Consider the following 10,787-nt stretch of genomic DNA (forward strand, 5'->3'; position numbering starts at 1 on the left):
TGGTTTTCCTCATGACTAGCCCATTTATCAGTATTTTATTAAAACCCACTCATGTTGCCTGAATAACCTGACTTTCTCAAGTATTTACCCAATATTGAAGCTCCAAAACCCCTGCCTTGGCCCCAGAGAGGTGCCCGTAGGGCTGGGCAGCAGTAAGGCTGGAAACGCCACCAAGACGTGTCGTGGTGAGGGGATGCCGTGGCTCCCTGCTCCCCAAAGGGGCCGGACAGCCCTGCCGCTGACCGAGACCAAAGCTGGCAAATAAAACAAGGAACCCACCGCAGTTTTATTTTTCCTTAGATAAATTTTTTATATAGAATATATTACAGTCAGAGTTCTCAGCTTTTAATCAAAAGGTAACAAGTTATTGCAATTTTACCCAGTGAAACTACCGGTGGGAGGAAAACTTTCTAGAAAGCTGTCCTGTCATTTAAAAACAGAAAGGGGGGAAAAAAAAAGAGAGAGAGAGAAAAAAAAGAAAGAAAATACAGGTGCAGGTCGCACTTCTTGGCTACAGTGGCCCGTCAGGGCAGTTGGACATCCGTAGGGGACAGAGGAGCGTGGGGCAAGAAGCAGTGATGGGCACAACACTACTGCGAGGGAGGCAGGCCTGGGCGCCCGCGCGGCCAGCATTGAGGCGCAGTGCTGCTGCTCCGTCGTGCTCGCCGAGAGATCAGGAAGGGAGAGACTGCGGCGGGGAGGGAAGGGGGCGGCCGCCAGCCCTCAGCCCCGCCTCAGCTCGTGCAGCTTGTGGGCCACGCGCTCCAGCTCAGCCTCGATGGCTGCCAGGCTCTCCAGCTCTTGGTCCTGCAATGAGATGCCAGGAGGAGCGTCAGCCCTGCTGCTTCTGAGGGATGGGAGATGTGTGGTGCCCACCCCGAGCCCAGAGGTGCTTCCTAATGTGAGGGAGAGCAGGATGGGTGCTCTCAAACAGTGCTGAACACCCGCATTTAGGCACTAGTGTCACCTCTGTACCATCTCTCTGCATGCTATGCCAGGCACCCTCAGTCACCTGGGCCATCAAAAGAGGCTTTTCAGCTTGGAAATAAACTTGGGCCAGTTTAAAGGCTCATCTGTCCACCAACATGGCCTTGCTGTGGTTGCTGCTGCATGTTCGTGCTGCCACTACTACTTTAGTGCTGAAGAAACATCCTCTCCTCCATGCTGAGCCAAGCACAAGCTGGCAAAACGACCAACCTGCACTGTGTGTGGTCAGTGTGAAAAAACAACAGGTATATTAAAAAAACAAGGCTTTTTTTTTTTTCTCATCCCTGAGCTGTTCTCCTCATGAGGAAAAAGTAGCCCTACCCCTCCACAGTTCTGGCACCTCCTCACCTCCCTGGGCTCCTCAGCCCCCTGTGGCTCAGATAAACTGGCGCTGGGTGTCAGTACCATGGCAAAACCACAGCTCCTGGCTGCCCGGGGACCTGCTGAGATACTGCACGGCATCACACAAGGCACCAGGGAATGAGTATATTCAGACATGCTCACATCCCTCCCAGCCATTTCCACTCCACACCCCAGCTCTCTCACTACTGCTGTGTTCCTGCTTTGCCTCCTTAGGAGGTCGGACACTGCTCACTCCATACCTGAGCCAGGAAGAGCTTTCCCCTTGAGCTGAAAGGGCTCTGGGACACAAAACCCACCCCCCAGCTGGTCACTGTGTCCACTGCAGGCCGGCACAAAGGTTCTGTCACATTTTTAAGGTTCTCTGGGACAGGGAATGTTTTTGCACTAGATATTAAAACAAGAAAAATAAACCAAAGGCACAGATAGGTGAAAACCTCAATAAAACCTAGGTCTGGATAACTAAAAGGTCACCAGACCTCTTCTTAATGTCACAGAGAACCAATGCTGGCTGCATAAGGCCAAGGTATCTATCTCTCTCCAAGCACAGTGTGGATTCCCAAGTAATAACCAGACAGGATTTATTCTTAAACCTATGTGCACCAACCTCTGTTCTCCTGTTAGCACTGCCTTCCTCGTCCTTCTTTTCTTCAGGCATGGGAGCCAGCGGAAAGCCCTCACTGCTGTCCTCCTTTGAGTGATGCTTCCGTGACCTTCTCACTCCTTCCTCTGGGCTGCTGAAGTCATACTTGTGGGACCTGAATGCCATTTTCATGGACCTGTCTGGGTCTTCTCCACTATCGTTTTCCTCCATGCGTTTCTTCGATGTCAGCTGCTTGGCCAGCTCATCCATTTTGTTCCACCTCTTGGAGTTCTCCCACTCCCTGGAGGACTCGTCCTCCATTTCCTCACTTTTGGCATCCCTGGTCTGGAAGGTGTCCTCATCCGCCTGCATCCCCTCGTCCTCCAGGCGATGTCTTCCTCGTCTCAGTGCACGTGGCTGCTCCTCCTCCTCCTCCTCAGAGCTCTGCTCATCTTTGCCAAATCCCAGAGCATCGTCGTTACCTGAAAGAGCATTGTACACAACAGTGAGCACAAGTTTTAACCTGGCTGGGCTCCACCTTTGAACCAAGCCTTCAGAGGTGATGCGAGGTGGGTTTCCTGACTCAGCCCCACTCCCAGGATTCTAGAAAAACCCACTCTGAGGTCACAGTGTCCATAAGGAGGGCTGGAGGCAGCAGCCAAAAACCATGCAGGAAGCTCAAGGAAAAGGAAGTTGTCCCCAGGAGGCAGCTGGGCAGCAGGCAGCGAGGCACCTGCAGGGCCTGTGCTGTGTGCGTGCCCAGGGGTTGGGTGCTTGAGGGGTGTGGGCGACTGTCACGGGGGCATTTCTGTAACCCCTGTAAGCACCTGCCTGAACTTTGGGGCTGTCTCAGCTAACCCCAGGTATGTATCAGGGCGGTCTCTGAGATACGTACTGTCCTCTCCCTGCATCTCCTCAGCCCCCACGTCCTCCGCAGCCAAGTCAAGTGACCTCTCTGCTTCAGTAGGGTCCTCCTCTGCAGGAGCATCTTCTCTGTCGTCCTCCTGCTCCATGCGCTTCCCCACCGCCTCCTTGCTCTGCTCCTGGCCCTGCCTGGAAGGCTGCTCTCCCTCCTCCTCCATCTCCTGGCTGTCCCTGGGGCCTCCGGGCTGCTCCTCTTCATCCTCTCGGGGCTGCAGCTCATCCTCACTCAGATCTTTGCCGATGTGGTTTTCCAAAGCTGCTTCTCCTTGGGCATCCCCCGTGTCCCTGATCTCATTGCTCTCTGCATCCTCCTGGTCCTCCTTCTCACCAGGGTCAGCATCCCGTGGCCTGGGCTCCCTCTCCTCCAGGCTGTTCTTCCCCTCCTTTCTCAAATCTTCTTTCTGCTGGGTTTTCTGTGCTGGTAGCTCAGCCAGGGACTCTGTGGGCTGCTCCTCCTCAGCGTGCTGCCACGCTGCATCTGCAGAGTGAGGAGCAAGAAGCAACACCTCTCCTGAGAGCTCATTTCACAAACAGGGGAGCCTGCGTGTTTCCTAGGGAGCGTCAGCCTTGCTCAGCAATCTGCTTAACCAGCCCGTGGCTCAGACTTTCACAAGTCACTTCAACATATGCTTGCACTCAAGCAAGCCGGGGCTCTCACCGGTGCCTGCTCTGCTGGAGAGCCTCACAGGGCTGAAGTTAAACATATGCCTGAGCACTTTGCTGCAGCACACTCCTCACAGCCATCTCCTGAGATATCGGTAGCATACTTTCTGTGCATGAAACCAAATAGCACGAAAAACAAAAGGATTTAGGGCTGTATGTAATACACATGCAGCTCTCTGCTCTCAAGAGGACTGTGCTGGACATCCCTATCTCCCACCCCACCACGCAGAAGAGGAGCCAGCTCTGCTGGATAAAAAACCATCGCACCCCTCCAGGGCATCATCACCTCCTGAGGTGCAAAAGGGAGCGGACTGACAACCCTGCCTCCCGCAGCGCTGCCTGTCTGCACCCAGGCTGTGGGAACGTGGGGACAAGGGGACATCCCGGCCCGTGTGGGCTGTTCAGGATGCAGGTGATGTGTGTGTGTGTGGGCTGCCTGGACCTTCAGAGCCCCACAGCCACGTGCCTTGTAAACAAGGGTGGCAGGAGCAGACCCACATTGCCCTTGCATCCATCGCTGAGTGTTTCAGCACGGGATTTCCCCGGCTGTGACTCACTGCAAGCATTAAGCGTGCGTGTTGGCAGCAAGGTGGGAGAGCTCAGTGTCAGCCTGGTGACTGGGTACTAGAGCTCAGAACTGACACGCTGTTTCAGCTGGTAAATAAGAGCGAAGCAAAGAGGGCTGCCTGTGTGTGTCACATCAAAGGAGAGGCCCAAACGAGAAGCAGATGGACGCACCAAGGCTGTTAGAAAGAACATCCTTGTTTACAGCCTGGCGTGCTTCCCCGGGGGGAGGCTGACACTGACCTCTTTGCTTGTTCTCATCATTCTGACTTTCAAGGACTTCAGAAAGTTCATCTTCAAAGCCATTGTTTTTCTTCTGCTGCTGAGTCCTCTCGTTGGCACCTGTGTCAGGTAACAAAAGGTAGCAAAAAGCAACATCCCCGCCCGTCTTTCAGAGAGTACAGGTAGCACAATAGCTCTGTGCCCTTTATAATGCTGTGTGTGTTTTCTACAATGTCAAAGGAGAGCTGCAAGGAAAACTGAGACTGGAGGATATGTGAATCAACTGCAGGAACAAAGCCATCATCAAAAACATTATCTGCAGAAATAAAAGGTCTCTGAAAGAACTCAGAGAAGCGGGGTTGCTAGGAAAACAGCGATATTGATGGAGAGCTAGGGAATAAGAGATGCTGAACCGCAGTGCACTGAGGCCAACAAAACACCTAGGCATCACAATGCTGAAGGATAAAAAAATGCCTCCTTCCAGATGCTGCCCACATAGCTCTGCTGAGTGAGCACTGGGTCATGTAAATCATTGGATACACGTTGGAGTTACTATAAGCAAAATTCCCCCACACCTGCAGTCTCTTCTTGAAATCCTGAAACTATACGCCCTATGGCACATTTACACAATATTAAATTAATGTAAAACAAAAGAAAAACACAACAGAAACTGTGTGAGGACCTACAGCCGATGAACCCCCTTTTCCCAAACTACTGTACCTTGAGCAGCGATTTCCTGGAGTTCTTTCAGTAAATTTTGGTGGCGAAGGATCGAAATGATTCGTTCATCTGCAACAGGGGAGGCTTGGTATGGAGGTGGTCAGCGACAACTCCCCCACCCTCAGGAAACACAACAGAACCCCAGGTGCCACCTCCCTCTCCGTTTGCTCTTCTCTCTCCCCTGGCCTGGTTTGCTGCCACGTCTCTTAGCCGTGTGGTTGGCAGAAACGGTGGCTGGCATGGGATGTTTCTTATCCCACGAAGACCACCCAGCGCCTCACCCAGCCATGGTGCCCCGGTGAGGCATGGCCTGGGCCATGCAGCAGCTCCTGGGGCCTGCTGCAGCCCAGCGGGGTCACTGCGAGGAAGGTGAAAGTGTCGGGGACCCCTTGTCAGGCCCTGATTGAGTGTGGGCTGGACTGGGCCATGGGGAGCAAGACCAGCCCCTGCTTGTGTCCCTGACACATCTGCTCTGGTTGATACCCAGCACTAAATCTGCATCCATACCTCCTCGGAGCGTTTCCAGGCATTCCTCACTGATTGGCAGTGGGTTTGGCTTCGATAAAGTATCAGAGATGACCTCCACGATGCACTTCATAACCTAGAAGGAGACAAAAAAAACATTAAAGAACTGCTTTGCTATTTTTTTTCCAAACCTATTTGTTACCAAGGCTGGAATGCAGCAGATGATGGCACAGATCCTCTTGCTTTTCTGGTGAAGCCAGAACTGAACGTTCGGTTCCCATTTCACCTAACGCAGGAACAGAAGGTACCTCCCGAAACTGAGAAGTGAGCGAATGACACATGGCAATGGAAGGAGCTTTTTCAACATGCTGCGAGCTTCTGCAGAGGATCTCATGACTCCAGCCCACCCCAGAGACTGGGCACAAGAAGCGACTGAAGGGAAACCAGAGAAATACACAGGGTCCAACCCATCTGTCCTGGTTTCAGCTAGGGTAGAGTTGACTTTCCTCCTAGTAGCTGCTATGGTGCTGCGTTTGGGATTTAGGGTAAGAATAATGTTAAGTCAACGCACCTCAACCCTCAACCCACCTCTTGTGAAAGGACTCAGGGGGAGGTCACAGACAGCAACAACTGTCCAGAGCTCTTAATCAGGCAACCTTGAAATCCTGCAACCTATTCAAGCTCGGCACATCCTAGCTGGACTGCAGCCAGGCACCGAGGGCAAACCGTACTCTCAAATGTGGCTGAGAAATACTGCTGTGAAGTCCTAGAGAAAGACAGCACACTCTGGAGAAGTGTCTGACCTCTGCTGGAGTGCAAGCCATCTATTGCAGACTGGAAGCTGTACATGGCCATGGGTCACCTGAAATTTAGGAAGTTCTCACCCTTTCATCCGAAGTGTTTACTGCTGCCTGAGGCAGCTTCTCAGACAGGATGGACTCTGAGCCTGCCCTCTGCAGAGCCCTTTTCTTCAGTGTGTAACAAGAGGACATTATTTCCATCGCCCCCACGGAGATTACAGACCTAACTCTGTACCCAGGCAACCGCAGCACCGCTGGTCCCACGGGGATCACCCAGCGCAGCATGGATGTGGTGAGAGAATCGAAGCCTCCGGCACAAAGGCAAGGTGGCACTCTGGCAGGGGGGGAGGCACCCTTGCCACAGCAGGAGCCCCACCGGGTGGCCAGTGGTCGTGGGGTGGACCCAAGTAGTCACACGGGTGAGGGAACAGCATCTGCTACAGCTCACGCCAACTAATAGTGCAGGAATTAGGCTGCCCAGTTCAAAAGGATGATTATTCACAAAATAAAAAACAAAACAAAACCACAAACAAAAACCAAGAAAACAAAAAGATACAATTAAGCCTTGGGGGCAAAAATAATCAGACTCGTGATTTCTGCAGGCAGCCCTGCGAGCCCTGACCTCCCTCACAAGGTGCCGTTCCCCGGGGAGCAGAGCACTGTAGCTGCAGTGGAAATTAAACACAGTCAGCAGTTCTCAGTCAGCCACAGCGCTGCTCATTCAAGCAATTGGATATATCCACTGACCAGCTAGAACGGGTCCATTTTCACCCCGTGGAAGGAGAGAGGCCTCCTTTTGCAGATTACAGCCATAAAATGCTGAGCCCTTATCTGCTTACTGGGTTTGAGGGGATTGCCTGTTGGAATAAAAATGTTGCAGTAAAGACCTAACAAAAGGAAACCTGAGAAATTTCTCTGGTATCTTTCTCCTATGCCACAAACAATCCATTAATATTGATTTTAGATGGCTTAGAGTTACTTCACTCTACCATTAAGAAGAAAAAAAACAACAAGACAGGTTCTGATACTTCCCTCCCATGTTTCCCAACCTCTGGAGCCACTTATTGCAGCAGAATTTGGTGCAGCTTCAGAAGCAAGCACTTTCTCAGCATGAGAAATAAGAACCTCGTCCAATGAAACACCCTATACGAGCTCTTTGAAGATTTCTCAGATGATTTAGGGTCTTTGTCTGAACACGGAGAAACAAATCAGCCACTGCAGACATTTGGCCAGCTCTGTGGAGGAATTATGCAACTTAAAGAAATGAGGAATGCAATCGTTCCAACACTTTCCAGGACTTTTTGTAAGAGCAAATCCTGCAGAGTGAGACTTCACAAGGTCACGGAACAGCCAGCACCAGGAAATGAAGGATATCCTCTCCAAATGAATGTAATTAATCCAGTGCAGAACCTCAGGCTGGAATTTTGCCATAGCTGTCCTCTAACTGTGAGTCCATACATAGATCCTTAGGAGTTGGTCCCTACACAGAAATCTCCCTAGGATCATGTCCTTCCTGGGAAAGACCTCCCCATATTTAAGCTCAGGTGTGCTCTGGCCCTTTCTGAAATGTCTGCCTGTGAGTCCTTAGAGCATGAGTGGGCACACACCAGAGCTGCTGTAACTGCTGTGGCTGTGTTCAGCTCCCCACGGAAAGCCCTTGCTGCAAGGAAAGCCTGATGAGCTGCCCAGGGAAGTCCTGCAGGTGCTAACTTCTCATTTCACAGCCCCGAGCCACCCACAAATACAGGTGGCAGAGGATGTGCACAGCAGCTTGGTGGGTAGGAAGAGCTGCAGTGCCCAGTGCCGTACCTACGTGGTGGTATCTGTTCCCTGAGACCAGGAGCTCCCCCACTGAAACGTCTCAGGGAATACAAGGCAGAAGAGCCCTAATGGCTCCTTCCAGTTGCAGCTAAATCCAAAAGAAAGCTGTGCTCTGATCTTGCTCTCAGCTAGAGCCCGTGCCAGTGCAGCACCTGGGGAGGGGACAGGCTTGGGAGAGGAGCCTTCCTTGAAGGAAGGCCTCCCATGGAGTTGTGCCAGCTTCCATAAAAACTACACCTGCTCTGCTGGGACTTGCCATGGTGAAACACACCAGGAAACAGACTTCACAAGGACAATTATGGAATTAATGGACTTTCCCACTGGATGCCCAGTGAGCACCCAGCCTGTTTGAAGGGACGAGTGCCTGCTCCAGGCCTCCTCCCCCAGCTGGCAGTGCACAGCCTGGAGCTGGCACCCAGCGGCTCGCAGCTCAGCCCCAGGAAGGGCTAAGCAGCCTAAAGGTCTTAGCAAGGCGACAGCTCTCCAGACCCAGGCACATCTGACGCGGGATGGGGAGGAGTTTCTCCTGGCACCTGCCCTGGAGGTAACTGAGCAGGGGCACCGTAAATCAGAACCCGTGGCTGAGAGTGACATGAGCGTGCCTCCCTGCTGCTGCCTGGGGGAAAAAAAAACACGTGTGGCTGGAAGATTTCAGAAATCAAAGAGGTTCAGGAAGTAGGGGGAAAGGTCTGGCATCTGCTTTCTGGACATTCATTTCTGTAGAAGTGTTAATTTGAGCAGCTAGATGAGCAGATCATGAAAGCCTATAGGCATTGTAACATCGGGAAGGGGGTGGGGGTCTCTGCTGCAGATCAGCACAGGCACACACCCCTAGCCAAGCACTGGGGAGTGCACATACGTGTGAAGTGCGCCTATGGATGGCAGAGAGGCACAGGGATGTAGGCACAGAGGTCTTTAAAGAAGGCTGAAGAGGTCAGCCAAGTCACACACAGCTTGCAGCCACCCGGCCAGGATGACGAGCACAGATTAGGAGTTTGAGAGTCGCCGGTTGCTTGTTTTGCAGGAGCACAGCTAAGTAACACAGCGCACACACAGATGCACGCACGCCCCCAAACACACACCGTACCAGCAATGCCCGTTCCTGAATCACATCTCCCCCCACTCCCCCTGAGTCACATCCTGCTGGGAGCTTTGAGAAGCTGAAAGTAGGACGAGGAAGGGTCATACCCAACCTCCGTGGTCCTCACCAGGCTTCAAAACAGCTTGTCTGGTCCCTCTGGTACATTCTGAGGGGCTCTCATCCTGCTCAGGTGCCCAGGGGTGAAAGCACAAAGGGTAAATCCTGGTGGGGAGGGAGTCAGGGAGGATGGAGCCCGCTGCAGGGATATCTCATGCAAATCCCCCCAGCTGTCACTTCCCAGGGGGGATTTCAGCAGGAGCAGCCAGAAGTCAGCCAGCCAGGTGGAGGTTAAACATCGCACCCTTCAGCTTCGCTCCCCTCTCTCGCTAGAGTCTCATCCTTACCTTGGTGTCCCCTTTGCTCATGTCGCTGGTCACGGGAAGAGAGAGAGCTGCAAAACGAGGGAGGGCAGAAAGAAAGAGTGAGTTACCAGCTGTGGGGGGCAAGGTGAGAAATCCTGAACTGAGAAAAATGGGGTGAAAAGTGGGGGGGAAGGGAAGGGAAGGGAAGGGAAGGGAAGGGAAGGGAAGGGAAGGGAAGGGAAGGGAAGGGAAGGGAAGGGAAGGGAAGGGAAGGGAAGGGAAGGGAAGGGAAGGGAAGGGAAGGGAAGGGAAGGGAAGGGAAGGGAAGGGAAGGGAAGGGAAGGGAAGGGAAGGGAAGGGAAGGGAAGGGAAGGGAAGGGAAGGGAAGGGAAGGGAAGGGAAGGGAAGGGAAGGGAAGGGAAGGGAAGGGAAGGGAAGGGAAGGGAAGGGAAGGGAAGGGAAGGGAAGGGAAGGGAAGGGAAGGGAAGGGAGCTCCGCGGCGGTGACCTTGCGGTGCCGCTGTCCGCGGTGCTGCCGGGGCGGGGGCGGGGGCAGCGGGGCCGGGCCGTGCTGCCGGCGCTGCCCGCGGTGCTGGGGCCCGGCGGCGAGGGGCAGGGGCCGGGGCCGGGGCCGGGGTGCCGGTGGCGGCCGCACTCACCGGGCAGGGCCAGCAGCAGGAGGCCGAGGCCGAGCAGCGCCGGGCCCATGGCGCGGGGCGGGGCGGGCAGGGCAGGAGGTGCCGGCGGGTGCTGAGGCAGAGCCGTGCCTGCCCCCGGCTGAGGCTGCCAGGCGGGCAGTGCCGCAGCAGCCCGGTTATATAGGGCAGCGCTCGGAAATGGCGTCAGGAGGAAGCCGCCTCCTCTCCCCCTGCCCTCCCCTCGGCGGCAGCCGGCCCCCACCGTGCGCGGGGAGCGGGGAGCGGGGGGCAGCCTCGCACCGGGCACCCCCAGCCCCCGCAAAGCGCTGTCAGGCTCCAGAGCCTCCTTCTGCTCACCCCCAGCAGGAGCGAGGTGTTCTGGAGGTGTATGTCGGGGTACCGGTGAGGGTGGGCTGCGCCCCAGCCAGCGCTGGCCACCTGCACGCATGGGTGCCCTCAGTGCATCCCCAGAAACAGGAGTCGGGGACTGTCACCGCGTGTCCCTGCCGCCACAGCCACCGCTGCGTGCCCTCCAGGGGTGCCCTTGCCTTTCACTGACCACAGAGATCTAGGCAAATAGTTCAGAACAGATGTTGAA

The 10,787-nt window shown here is 54.3% G+C and overlaps 1 protein-coding gene across 1 annotated transcript; it reads right to left on the reverse strand.

Annotated features, from left to right (window-relative positions):
* Positions 1-262: 262 nt before the first annotated feature.
* CHGA (chromogranin A) lies at positions 263-10,366 on the reverse strand. The gene is made up of 8 exons (XM_027458834.3): positions 10,211-10,366; positions 9,595-9,641; positions 5,531-5,624; positions 5,024-5,092; positions 4,325-4,423; positions 2,826-3,332; positions 1,955-2,412; positions 263-807 (listed from the first exon to the last, which is right to left on the reverse strand). The coding sequence occupies exons 1-8, from the start codon at positions 10,257-10,259 to the stop codon at positions 724-726; spliced, it is 1,407 nt and encodes a 468-aa protein (XP_027314635.3). The 5' UTR covers positions 10,260-10,366; the 3' UTR covers positions 263-723.
* Positions 10,367-10,787: the final 421 nt, after the last annotated feature.

The sequence above is a fragment of the Anas platyrhynchos genome, chromosome 5 (genome assembly GCF_047663525.1).
Source record: "Anas platyrhynchos isolate ZD024472 breed Pekin duck chromosome 5, IASCAAS_PekinDuck_T2T, whole genome shotgun sequence".
Taxonomy (NCBI): Eukaryota; Metazoa; Chordata; class Aves; order Anseriformes; family Anatidae; genus Anas; species Anas platyrhynchos.

Coding starts and splice junctions, on each gene's coding strand:
- CHGA (XM_027458834.3), bottom strand. CDS start 10,259: ATGGGCCCGGCGCTGCTCGGCCTCGGCCTCCTGCTGCTGGCCCTGCCC. Junction 9,642..10,210: donor CCTGCTGCTGGCCCTGCCCG/GTGAGTGCGGCC, acceptor CTCGTTTTGCAG/CTCTCTCTCTTCCCGTGACC. Junction 808..1,954: donor GTGCTAACAGGAGAACAGAG/GTTGGTGCACAT, acceptor ATCTCATTGCAG/GACCAAGAGCTGGAGAGCCT.